The sequence below is a fragment of the Ranitomeya imitator genome, chromosome 2 (assembly GCF_032444005.1).
Source record: "Ranitomeya imitator isolate aRanImi1 chromosome 2, aRanImi1.pri, whole genome shotgun sequence".
NCBI classification, from domain to species: Eukaryota; Metazoa; Chordata; class Amphibia; order Anura; family Dendrobatidae; genus Ranitomeya; species Ranitomeya imitator.
This window is the reverse complement of record NC_091283.1, coordinates 492102428-492129427: the sequence shown is the minus strand read 5'-3', so window position 1 is coordinate 492129427 and position 27000 is coordinate 492102428. Positions and strand designations below refer to the sequence as shown.

The 27000-nt window shown below is 45.1% G+C and overlaps 1 protein-coding gene across 1 annotated transcript; it reads right to left on the bottom strand.

Moving 5' to 3' along the window:
• Positions 1–214: 214 nt before the first annotated feature.
• LOC138667517 (uncharacterized) lies at positions 215–23133 on the bottom strand. Its single transcript, XM_069755686.1, has 3 exons — positions 22960–23133; positions 1537–1693; positions 215–1410 (listed from the first exon to the last, which is right to left on the bottom strand). The coding sequence occupies exons 2-3, from the start codon at positions 1626–1628 to the stop codon at positions 234–236; spliced, it is 1269 nt and encodes a 422-aa protein (XP_069611787.1). The 5' UTR covers positions 1629–1693; positions 22960–23133; the 3' UTR covers positions 215–233.
• Between the last annotated feature and the right edge of the window lie 3867 nt (positions 23134–27000).

The following is a 27000-nucleotide window of genomic DNA, read 5'->3' as shown; positions in this document are numbered from 1 at the left end:
TTTACCTTTTACCCATGTTGTGCATCTGTTTGGGTTGTACCCAAAGTATTTTACCTCTGACCAATAAACCTTGTTTAGCCAAAGTGTTAATCTATACCTTATAAAGAATAAATACAAGATAGCTTTAAACAACAAAGTTTTATTAAACCTTTTTTTAAAATATCAAAACCAAACTTTTATTTTGAAACACAAAAAATAAATAAATTTTGCAGCATACAAAACAAACTAGAGAACTAGAGATTGGAATAAGTCGGGGTGGAGATTGTGCTGTAGGGGCTGTCGGATAGGGACACATTGACAGTGGGAGTGTGGAGAGAGGAATGTGTTGGTGGTGGGGAAGGATCAATAGGTAGTGGTGAAGGAGTGGAGAAGGCAATTGAGTGGGTGGACAGGAAAGTGGGATTGGGGTTAGGAATTTGGTAGGAAGGAGGGGTGTAGCTGATGTTTTGGGAGGATTGGAAGGCAGAAGCAAAAGCAGTGAGGGGTGGAGAAGAGGGTTGGGAAGGAGGTGAAAGAGGCTTTTGGTAGTGGGCAGGGAGAGGAGGCTCGGATGATGTAGATGGGAAGTGGTATGGGTCAGGATCATCATATGGGTGGGAAGGGGCACGGATGGGATGCTGGTAGTGTGGCTGGTGGTAAGGGGCACGGGGACGCTGTGAGTGTTGTGGCTGGTGGGACGGGGTATGGGCACGATGTGGTTGATGGTGGGGTTGGTGGGATGGGGCACGGGCAAGTTGGTGGTACGGGTCAGGAGGATGGTAGTGGCTGTAGTGATGGACAGTGGAGGAAGGGGGGGCAGTCGCAGCATGGGTGGCAAGAGCATCGGCTTTTGAGGCAATGAGCGCTAGAGTTGACTGGCAGGATTGCATTATTTGCCTCGGCTGAGAAGTAGATAAAGTCTCCATTTGCTCAAGTACCGACTGGAAAAAAGTGTTGTTCGGTGACTGTCTTGCCTCTGAACGCATCGTTACCAGAAGTGTATGCATCTCGAGTATACTTTTATTTATGAAATTAAAACCTGCAGCCATTTGCTCGGACAAAACTTTCAAACAGTTCTGGAAGGATGCGTTCAGGTGTAAGAATTCGGGAGCATAACACTGTACCTGACCACTCTGCCGCTGGCGCCCAGATGCTACAGGTGTACTAGAGGTAGCAGCAGCAGAGGGGTTGGGTACAGGAAACGCTATATCCTCACCAGCAGATACATGCAATGGAACCGGCCAGGATGCTCCAGCGTTCGCGGATGGGACAGAGCGATCCAATGTGTGGGAAGGCGCGGAGTGGGAAGGTGCGGAGTGGGAAGGTGCAGAGGGGCCCTCACTGTCAAAGTGTCCCTCGGTGGCGGCCTCCTGAGGGATCGCCCCAACAGTATTCAACTGTGCTGCAGGCTCCTGAGTGCTGCCGACGGTGCTGTGGAACAAAAGAGAAAAAACAAACAATTAATATACTATAATTGCATGGCCATGGCTGAAAGAGCAAAAGAGGGTTAGACATGTTAAACATTGGTTATCATCATATGTGGTGGGTAATATTTACCCTCCTGTCACCATCGTTGACCTGAGGAACGACAGGGCTTTGGCATACTTGTATGTGCTCCTGCGTCCTCCAGATACACTCGGGGCCTGCATCTCTTTATTGAATTCCTTCTTGAAGCGATCCCTAATCGACTGCCACCGTTTTACAATCCTCTCACCTGTTAAAAAAGGAGAAACACAACTTGGTTAGAAAAAAACTTAGAATGCATCAAGAACACTGAACAGAGTAAGTATGTAATATTCACCTGTCCGCGTTCCACACGCCGGGCGTCGCTCCATCTTCCCAGCGCCGCTCCATCTTCCCGGCGTCTCTCCGCTCTGACTGTGCAGGTCAGAGGGCGCGATGACGCGTATAGTGTGCGCGGCGCCCTCTGCCTGATCAGTCAGTGCGGAGAGACGCCGGGACCGGACACCGGGAGCTGCAAGCAAGAGAGGTGAGTATGGCGTTTTTTTTTTTATTGCAGCAGCAGCAATGGCACAGCTTTCTATGGCACATCAATGGGGCAATACTGAACGGCGCAGAGCACTATATGGCAGCTATGGGGCAATACTGAACGGCGCCGAGCACTATATGGCAGCTATGGGGCAATAATGAACGGCGCAGAGGACTATATGGCAGCTATGGGGCAATACTGAACGGCGCAGAGCACTATATGGCAGCTATGGGGCAATAATGAACGGTGCAGAGCACTATATGGCAGCTATGGGGCAATAATGAACGGCGCAGAGCACTATATGGCAGCTATGGGGCAATACTGAACGGCGCAGAGCACTATATGGCACAGCTATGGGGCAATAATGAACGGTGCAGAGCACTATATGGCACAGCTTTATATGGCACATCTATGGGGCAATAATGAACGGTGCAGAGCACTATATGGCACAGCTTTATATGGCACATCTATGGGGCAATGATGAACGGTGCAGAGCACTATATGGCACAGCTTTATATGGCACATCTATGGGGCAATAATGAACAGTATGGAGCATTATATGTGGCACAGATTTATATGGAGCATCTTATGGGGCAATAATGAACAGTATGGAGCATCTATTTTTATTTTTGAAATTCACCGGTAGCTGCTGCATTTCCCACCCTAGGCTTATACTCGAGTCAATAAGTTTTCCCAGGTTTTGTGGCAAAATTAGGGGGGTCGGCTTATACTCGGGTCGGCTTATACTCGAGTATATACGGTATATATATAGACTGTATATATGTTTTCACGAATATTTGAGCCCATGGATCCATTCTATGTACATTTTGCAAGCCGGCGGGAAAATCTCGCCGTACGGATGCCATACGGATGCCATACAGAGGTTTACATGCGCAAAATACGCAGCCGCACCTTGCCTACGGATGACATACAGATCACAGTTCAGGGAACATTTCTGCGTCTTTGGTCTGTAAAAAACAGACCGTATTTTTATATGTTGTGTGTAACTCCAGCCTTACTCCAGCAATCATTGGACTGAATAGCTCATGCAGTCTAAATCTTCAAGGCCTCTGAGCTCAGTAAGGGGCTGCAGCGCTGTCGAGACGACATTACCACTGCAGCCGATCAACAAACATCAGAGCAGTGGAGAGATTCAACACTGGACACAAGGTGGGTGAGAAAAAAATCTGATTTTTTGTTTCCTTTTTTTGTGTCCTTATCTTTGGAGCAATAATCTTTTTTAATGAGAAACCTCTTTAATACCTGTAGCTTGATCTTGTAGTTCCAGTAGCAATCAACTGCAAAATTTGGTGACATTTACCGTATAGTGTATAGGTGCATACTTTATCTCCTTGTATGCTTGATTTGTTATGGAATATTCTTTTGTCTGTTTCATATGTAATACAGCAAGTTGTATTTATTGAGTCTAAGGGCTATAACCTGGTGCTCAGCACTACAAAGCAATATGGACTCTGCATGATGCCACAAGGTCTCTGAACGCAGCAGGAGGCCTAAGCAAACATGAAACATTTCCTTTTTAGTTTAAGAGACTGGGATACGGTATTTTAAAAAGATAGCTGATGACAATTTTAACTTTTATACCCAAAACATAAGTCCATCCCATACAAATGTTGGAAAACAGCCATATATAAGACAACACAGGTGTGCACGGGTAATATGGAGCAGAGTATGGGAAACTTTGCCTGTGTACTGTTTGCTGCTTTCTAATGGGGGATGGAGAAAGAACTGGCAGAGACTGTGGAAAATATAACTAAATAAATATCACAAGAAAAAAAAGGTCTGGACGACTCGTCATGATACTATCCCAGGGAGAGGGCGAGAAGTGGAAAGGGAGGAGTTAACGCGTCAGAGGAAGAAATATAATAGGAGATAAGGGGGTACAAGAAGAAAAAGAAGAGAGCTGTGAAGAATAATAAGGACAGAAAGCGAAGTGGATAAACTTGGTAAAACCAGGCCTTCATGGGCAATTGGGCACAAAGCAAAGGGCAAACGAAACGTTGGGTTGAAATAAGGACAGTGAGGATCTTATTATACTCTAGCTCCCTGCGAAACTTTAACAATAGAAAGTCCAACACTGTGAGAAACAAAAAGTTGGAGAGAGTTACAGTAACCAAGGCAAACAGTCATCAGCTAAATCAGTTACCGACCCCCAAATGACATACAGAACTTCTGTACTTGGAAAAGTTATGAGGACAGCAACAGTAAAAATATATACATAAACAAAACACTCCAATGCATGCACATAACACGAAAGTACCACACAAGAGCCAGACGTTCATACCCTGAGGCCAGGCCATTCCTTATGGTTCAAAGGCACAAGCCCTAAGACATATGTTCCATGTATCAAATTCATCATCTTCTGCCTAAGACAAGTTTTACTTGATAGGCCAAAATAAATCGGTTCAGCTAGAAAAAATCCAGAAAACCCAAAAAACAGGATTCAGGGGGATCCTCTGACGGAACCATTGACTTGAATGAAGCAGATGGTGACACTTTGTGCTCTGTCTGACTTAATTTTCAGCATTGTCCACCAGCAAGGTACAATTACATGGTCAACTGTTTTTTTTATGCCCACCTCAAAAAGGCAGGTGCTACGGAAAGTGAGTTCAGACAAAGCACAAAGTGATTCTATCTGCTTCACTAAAACCAATGGCTTTGTCAGCATAATGAGGAATCAAAATTAATACCAAAATGCAAAAAGATAGTTTAAATGGCACTTCTCCAAGAGCAATGCAAAACAAATTTAAGCTAGAGGTCAATGACTAAAATAAGGAAGAGATCAGTTAAATAAAATGAAATTGTCTTTATGAAAAGTAATTTTAAAACCAGCACGGCATCCCCTCACCCCGACGTGCGTTTCGACACCTGCTTCTTCCGGGGACGTGGTCTGTGCTGGTCTTTATTGTTTCCACTTCTGGATATCCACTTCTCGGTTCTATAAAGTTTTGCAAACTACAAGGTGGTTCCAAATATTTCCCGCCTCAAATAGTGTGTGTTCTCACTATATTGCACATATCTGCAAGACCGTTTATGTCCTTCCTTCTTCATTGAAACTCATTGGCTGTGTATTGATCACTGGATCCTTGACAATTCTGACTACTGATTTTCTACTCCTTTTATCAATGTCGGTAGACTCTGCCATAATTTTATTCTATTTCATTTGATATTAATGTTTCATTTTTGAGGACATACCCTTTTAGTTCCATGGTATAACAATGCGAATATAGATGGTCACAGGACTTAATACTATTTGGGTGGTATTTCATTTATTGTTATATTATAAAAATAATTGGAAATACGTTGAACATGAATGACTCAGCAGTGTCCCCTGTCTGGCATTTCTGATTTTTTAATTACCGGTATGTTTTAAGATTAGAATCAGGAACAGCCTGAATCCTATTTTTCAGGGTTTCAGATGGAAGCCCCTCTGAAGGCACTAGCGTGTAACAAAATGTGACTTGGGCATAGCCTTAATTTTCCACTATTTCTATCCAGATGACCTAATGGCTCATTCAGACATCTGTCGCAATCAGTCTGAGCATGGACCACTAAATCACGGACTGACAGCAGCTTCCCCAACCCAAGCATGACAGCTTCATATAATTCTATATGCATTGCGGTACGATCCCGACCAATTGGCATGGATGTCTGAATTCACACCATGGCCTTTTAACCCCTTTCTGACATTAGATGTACTATCCCGTCGAGGTGGGGTGGGCCCGTATGACCACCGACGGGATAGTACGTCATACGCGATCGGCCGCGCTCACGGGGGGAGCGCGGCCGATCGCGGCCGGATGTCAGATGCCTATCACAGCTGACATCCGGCACTATGTGCCAGGAGCGGTCACAGTCCGCCCCCGGCACATTAACCCCCGGCACACCGCGATGAAACATGATCGCGATGTGCCGGCGGTACAGGGAAGCATCGCGCAGGGAGGGGGCTCCCTGCGGGCTTCCCTGAGACCCCCACAGCAACGCGATGTGATCGCGTTGCTGCGAGGGTCTCCTTACCTCCCTCCCTGTAGCAGGCCCCGATCCAAGATGGCCATGGCATCCGGGTCCTGCAGGGAGGGAGGTGGCTTACCAAGTGCCTGCTCAGAGCAGGCGCTAGGTAAGCCTGCAGTGTTCTAACTCAGATCGCTGATCTGACAAAGTGCTGTGCAATCTGTCAGATCTGTGATGTCCCCCCCTGGGACAAAGTAAAAAGTTTAAAAAAAAATTTCCAAATGTGTAAAAAAATTTTTTTTAAAAAACTCCTAAATAATGAAAAAAAAAATATTATTCCTATAAATACATTTCTTTATCTAAATAAAAAAAAATAAAATAAAAGTACACATATTTAGTATCGCCGCATCCGTAACGGCCCGACCTATAAAACTGGCCCACTAGTTAACCCCTTCAGTAAACACCGTAAGAAAAAAAAAAAAACGAGGCAAAAAACAACGCTTTATTATCATACCGCCGAACAAAAAGTGGAATAACACGCGATCAAAAAGACAGATATAAATAACCATGGTACCGCTGAAAACGTCATCTTGTCCCGCAAAAAACGAGCTGCCATAAAGCATCATCAGCAAAAAAATAAAAAAGTTATAGTCCTGAGAATAAAGCGATGCAAAAATAATTATTTTTTCTATAAAATAGTTTTTATCGTATAAAAGCACCAAAACATAAAAAAATGATATAAATGAGGTGTCGCTGTAATCGTACTGACCCGAAGAATAAAACTGCTTTATCAATGTTACCAAACGCGGAACAGTATAAACGCCTCCCCCAAAAGAAATTCATGAATAGCTGGTTTTTGGTAATTCTGCCTCACAAAAATCAGAATAAAAAGCGATCAAAAAATGTCACGTGCCCGAAAATGTTACCAATAAAAACGTTACCTCGTCCTGCAAAAAACAAGACCTCACATGACTCTGTGGACCAAAATATGGAAAAATTATAGCTCTCAAAATGTGGTAATATTTTTTGCAATAAAAAGCGTCTTTCAGTGTGTGACGGCTACCAATCATAAAAATCCGCTAAAAAACCCACTATAAAAGTAAATCAAACCCCCTTCATCACCCCCTTGGTTAGGGAAAAATTAAAAAAATGTATTTATTTCCATTTTCCCATTAGGGCTAGGGTTAGGGTTAGGGCTATTGTTAGAGTTAGGGCTAGGGCTAGGGTTAGGGCTAGGGTTAGGGCTAGGGTTAGGGCTAGAGCTAGGGTTAGGGTTAGGGGTAGGGTTAGGGCTAGGGTTAGGGCTAGGCTTGGGGCTAGGGTTAAGGCTACAGTTAGGGTTGGGGCTAAAGTTAGGGTTAGGGTTGGGGCTAAAGTTACGGTTAGGATTTAGATTACATTTACAGTTGGGAATAGGGTAGGGATTAGGGTTAGGGGTGTGTCAGGGTTAGAGGTGTGGTTAGGGTTACTGTTGGGATTAGGGTTAGGGGTGTGTTTGGATTAGGGTTTCAGTTATAATTGGGGGGTTTCCACTGTTTAGGCACATCAGGGGCTCTCCAAACGCGGCATGGCGTCCGATCTCAATTCCAGCCAATTCTGCGTTGAAAAAGTAAAACAGTGCTCCTTCCCTTCAGAGCTCTCCTGTGTGCCCAAACAGGGGTTTACCCCAACAGCGTACTCAGGACAAATAGGACAACAACTTTTGGGTCCAATTTCTCCTGTTACCCTTGGGAAAATACAAAACTGGGGGCTAAAAAATAATTTTTGTGGGAAAAAAAAGATTTTTTATTTTCACGGTTCTGCGTTATAAACTGTAGTGAAACACTCAAAGTTCAAAGTTCTCACAAAGCATCTAGATAAGTTCCTTGGGGGTCTATTTTCCAATATGGGGTCACTTGTGGGGGGTTTCTACTGTTTAGGTACATTAGGGGCGCTGCAAACGCAATGTGACGCCTGCAGACCATTCCATCAAAGTCTGCATTCCAAATGGCGCTCCTTCCCTTCCGAGCCCTCCCATGCGCCCAAACGGTGGGTCGCCCCCACATGTGGGGTATCACCGCACTCAGGACAGATTGGAAAACAACTTTTGGGGTCGAATTTCTCCTCTTACCCTCGGGAAAATACAAAACTGGGGGCTAAAAAATAATTTTGGGGGGAAATTTTTTTTTTTTAATTTTCACGGCTCTGCGTTACAAATTGTAGTGAAACACTTTGGGGTTCAAAGCTCTCACAACACATCTAGATGAGTTCCTTAGGGGGTCTACTTTGTCTACTTTCCAAAATGGTGTCACTTTTGGGGGGTTTCTACTGTTTATGTACATTAGGGGCTCTGCAAACGCAATGTGACACCTGCAGACCATTCCATCTAAGTCTGCATTCCAAATGGCGCTCCTTCCCTTCCGAGCCCTCCCATGCATCCAAACGGTGGTTCCCCCCACATATGGGGTATCAGCGCACTCAGGACAAATTGGACAACAACTTTTGGGGTCCAATTTCTCCTGTTACCCTCGGGAAAATACAAAACTGGAGGCTAAAAAATAATTTTTGTGGGAAAAAATTTTTGTTTTATTTTTACGGCTCTGCATTATAAACTTCTGTGAAACCCTTGGTGGGTCAAAGCGCTCACCACACATCTAGATAAGTTCCCTAGGGGGTCTACTTTCTAAAATGGTGTCACTTGTGGGGGGTTTCAATGTTTAGGCACATCAGTGGCTCTCCAAACACAACATGGCGTCCCATCTCAATTCCTGTCAATTTTGCATTGAAAAGTCAAACGGCGCTCCTTCCCTTCCGAGCTCTCCCATGCGCCCAAACAGTGGTTTACCCCCACATATGGGGTATCAGCGTACTCAGGACAAATTGTACAACTTTTGAGGTCCAATTTCTTCTCTTACCCTTGGGAAAATAAAAAATTGGGGGCAAAAAGATAATTTTTGTGAAAAAATATGATTTTTTATTTTTACGGTTCTGCTTTATAAACTTCTGTGAAGCACTTGGTGGGTCAAAGTGCTCACCACACCTCTAGATAAGTTCCTTAGGGGGTCTACTTTCCAAAATGGTGTCACTTGTGGGGGGTTTCAATGTTTAGGCACATCAGTGGCTCTCCAAATGCAACATGGCGTCCCATCTCAATTCCTGTCAATTTTGCATTGAAAAGTCAAACGGCTCTCCTTCCCTTCCGAGCACTCCCATGCGCCCGAACAGTGGTTTACCCCCACATATGGGGTATCAGCGTACTCAGGACCAATTGTACAACAACTTTTGGGGTCCAATTTCTTCTCTTACCCTTGAGAAAATAAAAATTGGGGGCGAAAAGATAATTTTTGTGAAAAAATATGATTTTTTATTTTTACGGTTCTGCATTATAAACTTCTGTGAAGCACTTGGTGGGTCAAAGTGCTCACCACACCTCTAGATAAGTTTCTTAGGGGGTCTACTTTCCAAAATAGTGTCACTTGTGGGGGGTTTCAATGTTTAGGCACATCAGCGGCTCTCCAAACGCAACATGGTGTCCCATCTCGATTCCAGTCAATTTTGCATTGAAAAGTCAAATGGCGCTCCTTCACTTCCGAGCTCTGTCATGCGCCCAAACAGTGGTTTATCCCCACATTTTGGGTATCAGTTTACTCAGGACAAATTGTAGAACAACTTTTGGGGTCCATTTTCTCCTGTTACCCTTGGTAAAATAAAGCAAATTGGAGCTGAAGTAAATTTTTTGTGAAAAAAAGTTAAATGTTCATTTTTATTTAAACATTCCAAAAATTCCTGTGAAGCACCAGAAGGGTTAATAAACTTCTTGAGTATGGTTTTCAGCACCTTGAGGGGTGCAGTTTTTAGAATGGTGTCACACTCGTGTATTTTCTATCATATAGACCCATCAAAATGACTTCAAATGAGATGTGGTCCCTAAAAAAAAATGATGTTGTAAAAATGAGAAATTGCTGGTCAATTTTAACCCTTATAACGCCCTAACAAAAAAAAAATTTGGTTCCAAAATTGTGCTGATGTAAAGTAGACATGTGGGAAATGTTACTTATTAAGTATTTTGTGTGACATATCTCTGTGATTTAATTGCATAAAAATTCAAATTTGGAAAATTGCAAAATTTTCAAAATTTTCACCAAATTTCTGTTTTTTTCACAAATAAACGCAGGTACTATCAAAGAATTTTTACCACTATCATGAAGTACAATATGTCTCGAGAAAACAATGTCAGAATCACTGGGATCCGTTGAAGTGTTCCAGAGTTATAACCTCATAAAGGGACAGTGGTCCTCAAGGTACAGAAATATTTAGACTGGGCGGCCATTATCTTTCGCGCTCTTCAGCTTACTCACGCCCACTGCCATGCCCTTCTTCTACTCCTGCGCTCCTTGTGGTGCAGCAATGGTCTCCTCCTATTACTCCATATAACCTCCCCTATATCTCCTCCTATTACTCCATATAACCTCCCTATATCTCCTCCCATTACTCCATATAACCTCCCCTATATCTCCTCCTATTACTCCATATAATCTCCCCGATATCTCCTCCTATTACTCCATATAACCTCCCTATGTCTCCTCCTATTACTCCATATAACCTCCCTATATCTCCTCCTATTACTTCATATAACCTCCCTATATCTCCTCCTATTACTCCATATAACCCCCTATATCTCCTCCTATTACTCCATATAACCTCCCCTATATCTCCTCCTATTACTCCATATAACCTCCCTATATCTCCTCCTATTACTCCATATAACCTCCCTATACCTCCTCCTATTACTCCATATAACCTCCCTATACTTCCTCCTATTACTCCATATGACCTCCCTATATCTCCTCCTATTACTCCATATAATCTCCCTTTATCTCCTCCTATTACTCCATATAACCTCCCCTATATCTCCTCCTATTACTCCATATAACCTCCCTATATCTCCTCCTATTACTCCGTATAACCTCCCTATATCTCCTCCTATTAGAGTTGAGCGACCTTGACCTTTTTAGAGTCGAGCCGGGTTTCGCGAAACCCGACTATCTCAAAAGTCGGGTCGAGTGAAATCGGCCGATTATGACGTAAAGTCGGGATCGACCGAAACACGAAACCCAATGCAAGTCAATGGGGCAGCATAGTCGGCAGTGAGTGGGGGCCAGGAAAACACCTAGAGTGCCCATTTTAATGTCAAAACCATCCATTCTTCTTAATGAAGCTTGTCAAGCGTAATTTACCTTATAATAATTGGAAGGCATTTGAAATTGGGGGTCATTTGGCTAAAGTTGTGGAGGGTAGGGCTGGTTCAAGTAATTAGTGGGCCCAGGAAATCTGGACCACGTCACGGCAGTGGAGCAGGGAGAGGTAAGTATTTCAACTTTGCAAGTGCTGTGAACCTGAGCAAGCAGAGGGGGCCCACTCGTTGGCATTGGCACTGGCACAGGGCCCCTCAAAGTACAGCGGTGTGTTTGCACAGCGGGGGCGCCTCCCACCGGCAGCAACACTTTTGCGTACTATGAGAGGCCCTGTGCCAGTGACGTCGCCAACTAGTATTCCTCCCCCCACCTGATGAAGGAACCTGCACTTTCATCTGCACCTTCCTCTTTGTCCCCGTGTAAGGTGGTATGGTATGCGGGAAGAGCAACCTGACTTTCAGCAGGGTCACAATGTTGTTGTGTAGCGTGCACGGGGAATGTTGCGTTATGGGTCAATGTACCAGCAGACTCATCTATCACTGGCTGGGCAATGGGCAGGATGAGGAGGAAACACAGATATAGGCCCAAAGAATAAAGTTGGCTAAATGCAGTTCAAAATTGGTAACACAGGAATAACCAGGGGGCATTGCAGTGGAGGACAACTGGAATGAGAGGCTGACACAGAGAGTAGGCCCAAATCAGTAAGTAGTCGAAATGCAGTTCAAAATTGGCAACCGTAGTAAACAGGCGGCACAGCTTTGTTCAGTGGAGGAGAACAGCAAGGAGTGGCAGACACCGATAGTAGGCCCCAACCCAACTAGTAGGCCAAATGCAGTCTAACATTAACAACTACTTAACGAGCGCCTGAAAACGGAATTTCAGGACAGGAAACCAGGAGAACAGCAAGGAGCGGCAGACACTGTTAGTAGGCCCCAAACCAACTAGTACGCCAAATGCTGTTGTTCCATTTAACCACAATTTAACGAGAGCCTGAAGATAGAAGCTCAGGAAAGGCAACCTGGAGAACACCTTGGAGTGGAACACACCATCTCTCTCCACCCCATACCCATTTTGTAGGCCTAATGCAGTGTAGTTTTCTACAACTACTAAACGAGAGTCGGAAGACCGAAGCAATGGCAAGGAAACCTGGGGAACACCTTGGAGTGTAACACACCATCTCTCTCCACCCGATACCCATTTTGTAGGCCTAATGCAGTGTAGTTTTCTACAACTACTAAACGAGAGTCGGAAGATCGAAGCAATGGCGAGGAAACCTGGAGAACACCTTGGAGTGTAACACACCATCTCTCTCCACCCCATAGCCAATTTGGAGGCCTAATGCAGTGTAGTTTCCAACAACTACTAAACGAGAGCATTAAGATCGAAGCTCTGGAAAGGCAACCTGGAGAACACCTTGGAGTGTAACACACCATCTCTCTCCACCCGATACCCATTTTGTAGGCCTAATGCAGTGTAGTTTTCTACAACTACTGAACGAGAGTCGGAAGACCGAAGCAATGGCAAGGAAACCTGGGGAACACCTTGGAGTGTAACACACCATCTCTCTCCACCCGATACCCATTTTGTAGGCCTAATGCAGTGTAGTTTTCTACAACTACTAAACGAGAGTCGGAAGACCGAAGCAATGGCAAGGAAACCTGGGGAACACCTTGGAGTGTAACACACCATCTCTCTCCACCCGATACCCATTTTGTAGGCCTAATGCAGTGTAGTTTTCTACAACTACTAAACGAGAGTCTGAAGACCGAAGCAATGGCAAGGAAACCTGGGGAACACCTTGGAGTGTAACACACCATCTCTCTCCACCCGATACCCATTTTGTAGGCCTAATGCAGTGTAGTTTTCTACAACTACTAAACGAGAGTTGGAAGACCGAAGCAATGGCAAGGAAACCTGGGGAACACCTTGGAGTGTAACACACCATCTCTCTCCACCCGATACCCATTTTGTAGGCCTAATGCAGTGTAGTTTTGTACAACTACTAAACGAGAGTTGGAAGACCGAAGCAATGGCAAGGAAACCTGGGGAACACCTTGGAGTGTAACACACCATCTGTCTCCACCCGATACCCATTTTGTAGGCCTAATGCAGTGTAGTTTTGTACAACTACTAAACGAGAGTTGGAAGACCGAAGCAATGGCAAGGAAACCTGGGGAACACCTTGGAGTGTAACACACCATCTCTCTCCACCCCATACCCAATTTGTAGGCCTAATGCAGCCTACTTTCCGACAACTACTAAACGAGAGCATGAAGATCGAAGCTCAGGAAAGGCAACCTGGGGAACACCTTGGAGTGTAACACACCCTCTCTCTACACCACGGAAGGGCTGATTCTTAGGAAGGAAGGCTGTCGGAAAGAAGCAGGGCGCGTCCGAGGGTGATTATATTCTTATTAGGTATATACTCACCCTCGGACGCGCCCTGCTTCTTTATTTGTAATGAATGTTTATTTGCAATGTGGTTTTGACTTACTCTATTTTTTTGGTAAATAATGATTTTATTATTTTCATTGTTTTGCATCTTCTTGGCAATAATATAAAGAAGACGCGACAGGACAACACTCGGTGGACGCCATATCTGTGTTTTAAATTGAAAAAAACTTTCAGTTAACTACTTGCAGGAGAAAGTTATTGTAGCTGGTGGCCATTTTTAGTACTGTACCAGATTTTTGTTGTATGTGTTTGTTTTTAATGTTAAAATGTCTGCATTTGATATCTCTCCAGTATTTTCTTTTTTTATAAGCAAAATACTTATTTTTATATTTTCTGATGTTGGTTCAAGGGGTACACGGGCAGCAGTAGACAGGTCAGTGGAGGCCTAGTGGAAGGAGGGACCGCAGACAGGCTTCGAAGGCCTAACATAATAAATTGGGCTGGCTGTAGGCAATTTAAAATTTGTTCCAGGGGAACACGGGCAGCAGTAGCCTGGTCTGTGTAGTAGTAGTGGAAAGAACGGGCCGCAGACAGGCTTCGAAGGCCTAACATAACAAAAATTGGGATGTAGGCAATTTACAATTGGTTCCAGGGGAACACGGACAGCAGTAGACAGGTCAGTGGAGGCCTAGTGGAAGGAGGGACCGCAGACAGACTTCGAAGGCCTAACATAATAAATTGGGCTTGCTGTCGGCAATTTTAAATTGGTTCCAGGGGAACACGGGCGGCAGTAGCCAGGTCAGTGTAGTAGTAGTGGAAAGAACGGGCCGCAGACAGGCTTCGAAGGCCTAACATAACAAAAATTGGGCTGTAGGCAATTTAAAATTGGTTCCAGGGGAACACGGGCAGCAGTAGACAGGTCAGTGGAGGCCTAGTGGAAGGAGGGACCGCAGACAGGCTTCGAAGCCCTAACATAATAAATTGGGCTTGCTGTCGGCAATTTTAAATTGGTTCCAGGGGAACACGGGCGGCAGTAGCCAGGTCAGTGTAGTAGTAGTGGAAAGAACGGGCCGCAGACAGGCTTCGAAGGCCTAACATAACAAAAATTGGGCTGTAGGCAATTTAAAATTGGTTCCAGGGGAACACGGGCAGCAGTAGACAGGTCAGTGGAGGCCTAGTGGAAGGAGTGACCGCAGACAGGCTTCGAAGGCCTAACATAAGAAAAATGTCAATACAATGGTATTGACAGTGCCAGGCATTGAAGGATGTCAGCGCATAGACTAAACATTGGTGGAGCTGTGAGAGAAAATTTTGCAAGTGGTAGAGCACTGTTTGAGCTGGGGGGGGGACTGTCTTGTGGCCGGCGGTACAGGCCCAGGGCCCCTCATATTACAACGGTGTGTCTGACGTTGGGTGCGCACCACCACCGCCAGACACTTTATTGTACTATGAGGGACCTAGTGGCAGTGCCGTCGACCAAAAGCGGGCACACCCACCTCCTCAGACAAACAGTACTCTCACGGGTGCTGGCGCCAAGTGGCGATACCACGGCCCCGTGTGGGGACTTTGGCCATTTAGGGAGGTGTTAACATGTCGGATGCTGGACAATCAGGTGCTGCAAATTACGAGATTGGAAAAGTCGTTCAGAATAGTCCACAGGCAAGACCTTTAAATAGGAAAGCTAGGTGTCAGCCGGGCAAGGTGGGGCAAAAGATTTCGAAATCCAGTTGTGGTTCATTTTAATGAAGGTTAGATCATCTACATTTTGGGTAGCCAGACGAGTCCTTTTTTCTGTTAGTATTGAACTTGCAGCACTGAATACTCTTTCTGATAGGACACTAGCTGCCGGGCAAGCAAGCTCCTGCAATGCATATTCTGCCAATTCTGGCCAGGTGTCTAATTTTGATGCCCAGTAATCAAATGGGAATGACGGTTGAGGGAGAACGTCGATAAGGGATGAAAAATAGTTAGTAACCATACTGGACAAATGTTGTTTCCTGTCACTTTGAATTGATGCTGCAGTACCTGTCCTGTCTGCGGTCATAGCAAAATCACTCCACAACCTGGTCAGAAAACCCCTCTGGCCAACGCCACTTCTGATTTCTGCCCCTCTAACACCTCTGGTCTGCTGGCCCCTGCAGCTCGTGTTAGAACGATCACGGGCGCTGTGTGCAGGGAATGCCAGAAGCAAACGGTCAACAAGAGTTGATTGTTTGGTTGCTAATATTAGTTCCAAGTTCTCATGTGGCATTATATTTTGCAATTTGCCTTTATAGCGAGGATCAAGGAGGCAGGCCAACCAGTAATCGTCATCGTTCATCATTTTAGTAATGCGTGTGTCCCTTTTGAGGATACGTAAGGCATAATCCGCCATGTGTCCCAAAGTTCCAGTTCTCAAATCTGTGGTTGTGCTTGGTTGAGGGGCAGTTTCAGGCAAATCCACGGCACTTGTGTCCCTCCAAAAACCAGAACCCGGCCTTGCCGCGCCAACAATTTCCACTGGCCCCGGAAAAGCTTCCTCATTAAAAATATAATCATCCCCATCATCCTCCTCGTCCTTCTCCTCCTGTTCGCCCGCTACCTCGTCCTGTACACTGCCCTGGCCAGACAATGGCTGACTGTCATCAAGGCTTTCCTCTTCCTCAGCTGCAGACGCCTGATCCTTTATGTGCATCAAACTTTGCATCAGCAGACGCATTAGGGGGATGCTCATGCTTATTATGGCGTTGTCTGCACTAACCAGCCATGTGCATTCCTCAAAACACTGAAGGACTTGACACATGTCTTGAATCTTCGACCACTGCACACCTGACAACTCCATGTCTGCCATCCTACTGCCTGCCCGTGTATGTGTATCCTCCCACAAAAACATAACAGCCCGCCTCTGTTCACACAGTCTCTGAAGCATGTGCAGTGTTGAGTTCCACCTTGTTGCAACGTCTATGATTAGGCGATGCTGGGGAAGGTTCAAAGAACGCTGATAGGTCTGCATACGGCTGGAGTGTACGGGCGAACGGCGGATATGTGAGCAAAGTCCACGCACTTTGAGGAGCAGGTCGGATAACCCCGGATAACTTTTCAGGAAGCACTGCACCACCAGGTTTAAGGTGTGAGCCAGGCAAGGAATGTGTTTCAGTTGGGAAAGGGAGATGGCAGCCATGAAATTCCTTCCGTTATCACTCACTACCTTGCCTGCCTCAAGATCTACAGTGCCCAGCCACGACTGCGTTTCTTTCTGCAAGAACTCGGACAGAACTTCAGCGGTGTGTCTGTTGTCGCCCAAACACTTCATAGCCAATACAGCCTGCTGACGTTTGCCAGTAGCTGCCCCATAATGGGAGACCTGGTGTGCAACAGTGGCAGCTGCGGATGGAGTGGTTGTGCGACTGCGGTCTGTGGACGAGGTCTCGCTTATGCAGGAGGACGAGGAGGAGGAGGAGGGGGTGCGAACGGCTACAGCCAACTGTTTCCTAGACCGTGGGCTAGGCAGGACTGTCCCAAACTTGCTGTCCCCTGTGGACCCTGCATCCACCACATTTACCCAGTGTGCCGTGATGGACACGTAACGTCCCTGGCCATGCCTACTGGTCCATGCATCTGTTGTCAGGTGCACCTTTGTGCTCACAGATTGCCTGAGTGCATGGACGATGCGCTCTTTAACATGCTGGTGGAGGGCTGGGATGGCTTTTCTGGAAAAAAAAGTGTCGACTGGGTAGCTTGTAGCGTGGTACAGCGTAGTCCATCAGGGCTTTGAAAGCTTCGCTTTCAACTAACCGGTAGGGCATCATCTCTAACGAGATTAGTCTAGCTATGTGGGCGTTCAAACCCTGTGTACGCGGATGCGAGGCTAAGTACTTCCTTTTTCTAACCATAGTCTCATGTAGGGTGAGCTGGACTGGAGAGCTGGAGATCGTGGAACTAGCGGGGGTGCCGGTGGACATGGCAGACTGAGAGACGGTGGGAGATGGTATTGTTGCCGCCGGTGCCCTAGATGCAGTGTTTCCTACTACGAAACTGGTGATTCCCTGACCCTGACTGCTTTGGCCTGGCAAAGAAACCTGCACAGATACTGCAGGTGGTGCAGAAAATGGTGGCCCTACACTGCCGGAAGGGATGTTGCGTTGACGACTAGCTTCATTGGCCGAGGGTGCTACAACCTTAAGGGACGTTTGGTAGTTAGTCCAAGCTTGCAAATGCATGGTGGTTAAATGTCTATGCATGCAACTTGTATTGAGACTTTTCAGATTCTGCCCTCTGCTTAAGGTAGTTGAACATTTTTGACAGATGACTTTGCGCTGATCAATTGGATGTTGTTTAAAAAAATGCCAGACTGCACTCTTTCTAGCATCGGATACCTTTTCAGGCATTGCAGACTGAGCTTTAACCGGATGGCCACGCTGTCCTCCAACAGGTTTTGACTTTGCCACGCGTTTTGGGCAAGATACGGGCCCGGCAGATGGAACCTGTTGCGATGTTGATGCCTGCTGCGGCCCCTCCTCCTCCGCTTCAGAACTGCTGCCGCCTGCACCCTGTTCCCCCAATGGCTGCCAATCGGGGTCAAGAACTGGGTCATCTATTACCTCTTCTTGTAGCTCGTGTGCAACTTCGTCTGTGTCACCGTGTCGGTCGGTGGTATAGCGTTAGTGATGGGGCAACATAGTCTCATCAGGGTCTGATTCTTGATCAGCACCCTGCGAGGGCAATGTTGTGGTCTGAGTCAAAGGACCAGCATAGTAGTCTGGCTGTGGCTGTGCATCAGTGTACTCCATGTCAGATTCAACTTGTAATGGGCATGGACTGTTAACTGCTTCACTTTCTAAGCCAGGGATGGTATGTGTAAAGAGCTCCATGGAGTAACCCGTTGTGTCGCCTGCTGCATTCTTCTCTGTTGTTGTTTTTGCTGAAGAGGACAAGGAAGCGACTTGTCCCTGACCGTGAACATCCACTAACGACGCGCTGCTTTTACTTTTACCAGTTTCACGAGAGGAGGCAAAAGAGCTAGAGGCTGAGTCAGCAAGATAAGCCAACACTTGCTCTTGCTGCTCCGGCTTTAAAAGCGGTTTTCCTACTCCCAGAAAAGGGAGCGTTCGAGGCCTTGTGTAGCCAGACGACGAACCTGGCTCCACAGCTCCAGACTTAGGTGCAATATTTTTTTTCCCACGACCACCTGATGCTCCACCACTACCACTACCCTCATTACCAGCTGACAATGAACGCCCCCGGCCACGACCTCTTCCACCAGACTTCCTCATTGTTTTAAAAACGTTACCAAACTAACGGTATTTGTTGCTGTCACACAACTTACACGGTGAGCTATAACTTCAGTATGATTTAGCTACCCCTTTACAGGTGGGTGAGACCACAACGAAAATCAGGCACAATGTTACACACTCTGTTGTTGGTGGCAACAAATGAGAGAGATGCCACACACGCAGGACTGTCACTGAAGCGCAAATGTAAATATTAATCTCCCACTGATTTGTTTGTTTTTTTTTAAAAGGGAGACTTTAGAAAAAAAAAAATAATAAAAAAAAATGATTTTTTAAGGAAGAATTTATAAACCAAATAAAATGAAATGATTGTTTCAGGGAGAATTTAGAAAACAAATAAAAAAAAAATAGGCTTTCTATGGCCCACTGAGTGAGAGAGGACGCACACAGGAGTCAGGAGTGGCACACAAGCCCAGAGGCCAATATTTATCTCCCACTGATTGATTTAGTGATTTTTTCAGGTAGATTTTGGAACCCAAATCAAGCAAAAAAATAAATAGGCTTTCTATGGCCCACAATTGGAGAGAGAGAGAGAGATGGCACACCCAGGAGTCAAGACTGGCACACAAGCAGAAAGGGCAATATTAATCTCCCACTGATTTGATTTTTTTATTTTTTTTCAGGGAGACTTTAGAAAAAAAAAATACAAAAAAAAAGATTTTTTCAGGAATAATTTAGAAACCAAATAAAATAAAATGATTTTTTCAGGGAGAATTTAGAAAACAAATAAAACAAAAAATAGGCTTTCTAGGGCCCACTGAGTGAGAGATGACGCACACAGGAGTCAGGAGTGGCACACAAGCCCAGAGGCCAATATTTATCTCCCACTGATTGATTTAGTGATTTTTTCAGGTAGATTTTGGAACCCAAATCAAGCAAAAAAAATAAATAGGCTTTCTATGGCCCACAATTGGAGAGAGAGATGGCACACCCAGGAGTCAAGACTGGCACACAAGCAGAAAGGGCAATATTAATCTCCCACTGATTTGATTTTTTTTTTTTTTTCAGGGAGACTTTAGAAAAAAAAATACAAAAAAATGAATTTTTCAGGAAGAATTTAGAAACCAAATAAAATGAAATGATTGTTTCAGGGAGAATTTAGAAAACAAATAAAAAAAAAATAGGCTTTCTATGGCCCATTGAGTGAGAGAGGATGCACACAGGAGTCAGGAGTGGCACACAAGCCCAGAGGCCAATATTTATCTCCCACTGATTGATTTAGTGATTTTTTCAGGTAGATTTTGGAACCCAAATCAAGCAAAAAAATTAATAGACTTTCTATGGCCCACAATTGGAGAGAGAGAGATGGCACACCCAGGAGTCAAGACTGGCACACAAGCAGAAAGGGCAATATTAATCTCCCACTGATTTGATTTTTTTTCTTTTTTTTCAGGGAGACTTTAGAAAAAAAAAATACAAAAAAATGATTTTTTCAGGAATAATTTAGAAACCAAATAAAATAAAATGATTTTTTCAGGGAGAATTTAGAAAACAAATAAAACAAAAAATAGGCTTTCTAGGGCCCACTGAGTGAGAGAGGACGTACACAGGAGTCAGGAGTGGCACACAAGCCCAGAGGCCAATATTTATCTCCCACTGATTGATTTAGTGATTTTTTTCAGGTAGATTTTGGAACCCAAATCCAGCAAAAAAAAAAATAGGCTTTCTATGGCCCACAATTGGAGAGAGAGAGCGAGATGGCACAATCAGGAGTCAAGACTGGCACACAAGCAGAAAGGGCAATATTAATCTCCCACTGATTTGATTTTTTTTTTTTTTTCAGGGAGACTTTAGAAAAAAAAAATACAAAAAAATGAATTTTTCAGGAAGAATTTAGAAACAAAATAAAATAAAATGATTGTTTCAGGGAGAATTTAGAAAACAAATAAAAAAAAAATAGGCTTTGTAGGGCCCACTGAGTGAGAGAGAACGCACACAGGAGTCAGGAGTGGCACACAAGCCCAGAGGCCAATATTTATCTCCCACTGATTGATTTATTGATTTTTTCAGGTAGAATTTAGAACCCAAATCAACCAAAAAAATAAATAGGCTTTCTATGGCCCACTATTTGTGAGAGAGATGGCACGCTCAGGACTGGCACACAAGCCCAGAGGCCAATATTAATCTCCCACTTTTTTTTTTTTTCCAGGGAAAATTTATAAACCCAATAAAAAAAATAATAAATAGGCTTTCTATGGCCCACTATCTGAGAGAGAGAGATGGCACGCTTAGGACTGGCACACAAGCCCAAAGGCCAATATTAATCTCCCACTGATTGATTTATTGATTTTTTCAGGTAGAATTTAGAACCCAAATCAAGCAAAAAAATTAATAGGCTTTCTATGGCCCACTGAGTGAGAGATGGCACACACAGGAGTCAGGAGTGGCACACAAGCCCTGAGGCCAATATTTTTCTCCCACTGATTGATGTAGTGATTTTTTCAGGTAGATTTTAGAACCCAAATCAAGCAAAAAAATAAATAGGCTTTCTATGGCCCACTGAGTGAGAGATGACACAGACAGGGATGGCACTCTAGCAGAAATGCCAATCTTAATCTCCCACAAAAAAAAAAAAAAAAAGGAACTGTCCTTCAATTACTATCTCCCTGCAGTAATCTCAGCCAGGTATGGCAGGCAGCAATAAGGAGTGGACTGATGCACAAATTAAATAAAAAGTGTGGACAAACAAACAAGATAGCTGTGCAGAAAGGAAGGAACAAGAGGATTTGTGCTTTGAAAAAAGCAGTTGGTTTGCACAGCGGCGTACACACAGCAATGCAGCTATCAGGGAGCCTTCTAGGCAGCCCAATGAGCTACAGCGCTGAGGAAAAAAAAAAAATGTAGCTTCCACTGTCCCTGCACACCGAAGGTGGTGTTGGGCTGTGGAAATCGCTACAGCACAAGCGGTTTGGTGGTTAATGGACCCTGCCTAACGCTATCCCTGCTTCTGACGAAGCGGCAGCAACCTCTCCCTAAGCTCAGATCAGCAGCAGTAACATGGCGGTCGGCGGGAACGCCCCTTTATAGCCCCTGTGACGCCGCGGACAGCAAGCCAATCACTGCAATGCCCTTCTCTAAGATGGTGGGGACCAGGACCTATGTCATCACGCTGCCCACACTCTGCGTTTACCTTCATTGGCTGAGAAATGGCGCTTTTCGCGTCATTGAAACGCGACTTTGGCGCGAAAGTCGCGTACCGCATGGCCGACCCCGCACTTTGCCAAAAGTCGGCGACTTTTGAAAATGAACGACCCGTTTCGCTCAACCCTACCTCCTATTACTCCATATAACCTTCCTATATTTCCTATTACTCCATATATCCTCCCTATATCTCCTCCTATTACTCCATATAACCTCCCTATATCTCCTCCTATTACTCCATATAACCTCCCCTATATCTCTTCCTACTACTCCATATAACCTCCCTATATCTCCTCCTGTTACTCCATATAACCTCCCTATATCTCCTCCTATTACTCCATATAACCTCCCTATATCTCCTCCCATTACTCCATATAACCTCCCTATATCTCCTCCTATTACTCCATATAACCTCCCTATATCTCCTCCTATTACTCCATATAACCTCCCTATATCTCCTCCTATTACTCCATATAACCTCCCTATATCTCCTCCTATTACTCCATATAACCTCCCCGATATCTCCTCCTATTACTCCATATAACCTCCCTATGTCTCCTCCTATTACTCCATATAACCTCCCTATATCTCCTCCTATTACTTCATATAACCTCCCTATATCTCCTCCTATTACTCCATATAACCTCCCTATATCTCCTCCTATTACTCCATATAACCTCCCTATATATCCTCCTATTACTCCATATAACTGGATCGCCCCCAGACACAGGGCCCCAGATCACTCGGTACCGGTCCTTTCTGTCTCAGTTCTGGGGTTGTCACGGTGGCTGGACCCGGTCCGTGACCCTGCTAAGGGGCATCCAATAAAAGGTGATAGGAGTCTGTCAAGGTTTTGTGACGCCACCTGTGGTGTTCGGTCAGGATGACCGACGCTGCTTGGGGTCCGCTGGGGTGATGGAGTTGCAGCTAGATGATATACCTTCCCACAGGTGAAGTATGTCCCCAGGGCTTCCCAGTGATGTAGATGGCGATGGTGTGAGGTGCAGACAATAACGAGGACACAAGGTTGCAGTCTCTTTACCTCTTTACTGAAGACTTCAGGATCCGCAATCCAGAGCACGGTTAACAGGGCTTTCTGAGACCGGCCGGTCTGATGGGCACATCCAGAGTTCCCTTTGCAGGTGGAAATCATTGCCTACCACTAGAGCCTGTGTGTTGTAGAGCTACCCTGCTGAGCATTCGGAATAGTCCTCACAACTTCTGTTCTCGTTCGTTCATTCTTTCTAGTTTTTTCTAATTCTTGCTCTCTCTCTTGTTCCAGATGTTACTAGTTTCTCATCCCCCAGATATGTTATGGCTAGGACGCACCCGTATGACAGGAAGGCTTGGAGCTCTTCCGGGACCCTAGAGACGCCCCTCTCCACGCGTTGCCCCCTATGTCTTCATAGGAAATTTAAGGTAGACAGCCAACCTATAATTAACTGTCCTGCGGAGTTCGAAATAAGGCATAGAGTGTTAGGGCTAGCGGAACGCACCAAATAATAAGACTGATAGTGTACGGTGCGTTCGTAGCCCGGGGTCCACCGTGCAGAGATGGAACCTGCTGCTGAGTAATGACGGACTATATGGCGGTACTCATAAGTATACTCACGTGGGTTAAACTTCACCCAACGTGAAGGAAGCGATCCTGTTGCGTCACAGGATCGCGGTACCGCACATAGAAGGCGAGCAAGCAGTCAGCGAACTTAACCCCAACTAGGATTGAAGTCCGATTAGACGACTTGCTGACACAACACCGCAACAGGGTGTGTTAGGCAACTCTTATAATTAGAGCACCGAAGTGCGAACTGTGCCGTGCTGGCAGGCACCACTAAGCACCCAGACGTGGGTCAGGAAGCGCACTACTGGCGCGTGGCGCCGCACTGGCGGTCACAGCAATAGACGATGATACGTGTGTGACACGTTGAGTGATTTGTCGGGCGCTAGATAGCAGCCATACTCCATACGCGAACAGTCATACAATAGGGTAGGGGTATTTAATGAACGACTTGCACTCACAACAAACACACGTATTCAATTGTACACTAGCGCATGGCCCTGCGGTCATGCGCAGTTTATATAATTGCAGGACAGGAAGTGGCCACAGAAACTTTGCCAATCCAGGGCCTGCCAAGAGGACCAATGGAATGCGCTGCAGAGCCAGAGCACATGACCCTCGATCTCCAACGGGAGATCTTGCTCTGGGCATGCTCAGTGTGCGCAAACAAGGACTTAGTCCCAGGGAAGTCCGCTCGCCGCTGACCAGCACTGACTTTAATGGCAGGAGCTGAAGAAGCAGCAGTAACTCTCTGTACAGAGTGAGAGCGAGCAAGACACTGGGAGCGACGTCCCTGCTGAGCAGACTCCACTGCGGCTGGAGGAGAATGGGAGACCGCAGCGGAGACGGATCGAGATTCCCCCTGTGCAGCAGAGGAAACTCGACTCCTAACATAGAGTCAGTTACTTCCGCGGTGTTCCGGCCACCGGCTACGCGCCTCAGTAGGATGTTGCCTCGGTCTCACGGCACGACTCCTACTGGCTCTCCTTTGTGCTTGATCTCGTTTCTCACTGTTCCACAATACCCTTCGCTTTGTATCTCTTCCTTAGGATACCGCCGCAAGGTAGTGCAGGCGCGGTTCCGTAACGTTCTGCTCTGTTCGCTAGGTACCTGCCAGGTTTCCACGCCCGACAGGGACCCCCCTGTGTCTTCTCCCTGCAACACCCCCTGCCACGGGATGTTGCCTGAATCCAACCCAGTCAGCTTCTGACTAACTTCCTATCCAACCCCTAGTTTTAGCAGTGTGAGGAGTGGCCCAATAAATAAAGCCTTTTTCTCCCCCGAGTGGCCGGAGTGTGAAGTGTAATGTGTGCTGGTGATACCTGGTCAGTAGAACTCCTTTAGTGCCATCAGACGTACCATCACTCCCCTTAGCGGCAGAGTGTCATACTGCAACGACCAGATCTCTGGGGCGCTGCATAACCTTCCTATGTCTCCTCCTATTACTGCATATAACCTCCCTATATCTCCTCCTATTACTCCATATAACCTCCCTATATCTCCTCCTATTACTCCATATAACCTCCCTATATCTCCTCCCATTACTCCATATAACCTCCCTATATCTCCTCCTATTACTCCATATAACCTCCCTATATCTCCTCCTATTACTCCATATAACCTCCCTATATCTTCTCCTATTACTCCATATAACCTCCCTATATCCCCTCTTATTACTCTATATAACCTCTCTATATCTCCTCCTATTACTCCATATAACCTCCCTATATCTCCTCCTATTACTCCATATAACCCCCTATATCTCCTCCTATTACTCCATATAACCTCCGTATATCTCCTATTACTCCATATAACCTCCCTATATCTCCTCCTATTACTCCATATAACCTCCCTATATCTCCTCCTATTACTCCGTATAACCTCCCTATATCTCCTCCTATTACTCCATATAACCTCCCCTATATCTCCTCCTATTAATCCATATAACCTCCCTATATCTCCTCCTATTACTCCATATAACCTCCCTATATCTCCTCCTATTGCTCCATATAACCTCCCTATATCTACTCCTATTACTCCATATAACCTCCCTATATCTCCTCCTATTACTCCATATAACCTCCCTATGTCTCCTCCTATTACTCCAATTAACCTCCCTATATCTCCTCCCATTACTCCATATAACCTCCCTATATCTCCTCCTATTACTCCATATAACCTCCCTATATCCCCTCCTATTACTACATGTAACCTCCCTATATCTCCTTCTATTACTCCATATAACCCCTATATCTCCTCCTATTACTCCATATAACCTCCCCTATATCTCCTCCTATTACTACATATAACCTCCCTATATCTTCTCCTATTACTCCATATAACCTCCCTATATCTCCTCCTATGACTACATATAACCTCCCTATATCTCCTCCTATTACTCCATATAACCTCCCTATATCTCCTCCTATTACTCCATATAACCTCCCTATATCTCCTCCTATTACTCCATATAACCCCCCTATATCTCCTCCTATTACTCCATATAACCTCCCCTATATCTCCTCCTATTACTCCATATAACCCCCCTATATCTCCTCCTATTACTTCATATAACCTCCCTATATCTCCGTTTACTCAATATAACCTCCCTATATCTCCTCCTATTACTCCATATAACCTCCCCTATATCTCCTCCTATTACTCCATATAACCTCCCTATATCTCCTCCTATTACTCCATATAACCTCCCTATATCTCCTCCTATTACTCCATATAACCTCCCCTATATCTCCTCCTATTACTCCATATAACCTCCGTATATCTCCTATTACTCCATATAACCTCCCTATATCTCCTCCTATTACTCCATATAACCTCCCTATATCTCCTCCTATTACTCCATATAACCTCCCTATATCCCCTCTTATTACTCTATATAACCTCTCTATATCTCCTCCTATTACTCCATATAACCTCCCTATATCTCCTCCTATTACTCCATATAACCCCCTATATCTCCTCCTATTACTCCATATAACCTCCGTATATCTCCTATTACTCCATATAACCTCCCTATATCTCCTCCCATTACTCTATATAACCTCCCTATATCTTCTACCATTACTCCATATAACCTCCCTATATCTCCTCCTATTACTCCATATAACCTCCGTATATCTCCTCCTATTACTCCATATAACCTCCGTATATCTCCTCCTATTATTCCATATAACCTCCCTATATCTCCTCCTATTACTCCATATACCCTCCCTATATCTCCTCCTATTACTCCATATAACCTCCCTATATCCCCTCCTACTACTCCATATAACCTCCCTATATCTCCTCCTATTACTCCATATAACCTCCCTATATCTCCTCCTATTACTCCATATAACCTCCCTATATCTCCTCCTATTACTCCATATACCCTCCCTATATCTCCTCCTATTACTCCATATAACCTCCCTATATCCCCTCCTACTACTCCATATAACCTCCCTATATCTCCTCCTATTACTCCATATAACCTCCCTATATCTCCTCCTATTACTCCATATAACC

Excerpts from the sequence above, each read along its gene's own strand:
- LOC138667517 (XM_069755686.1), bottom strand. The coding sequence starts at position 1,628 with ATGCAGGCCCCGAGTGTATCTGGAGGACGCAGGAGCACATACAAGTAT. Across the intron at positions 1,411-1,536 it reads TCAACGATGGTGACAGGAGG|CACCGTCGGCAGCACTCAGG; the intron begins GTAAATATTACC and ends TTTGTTCCACAG.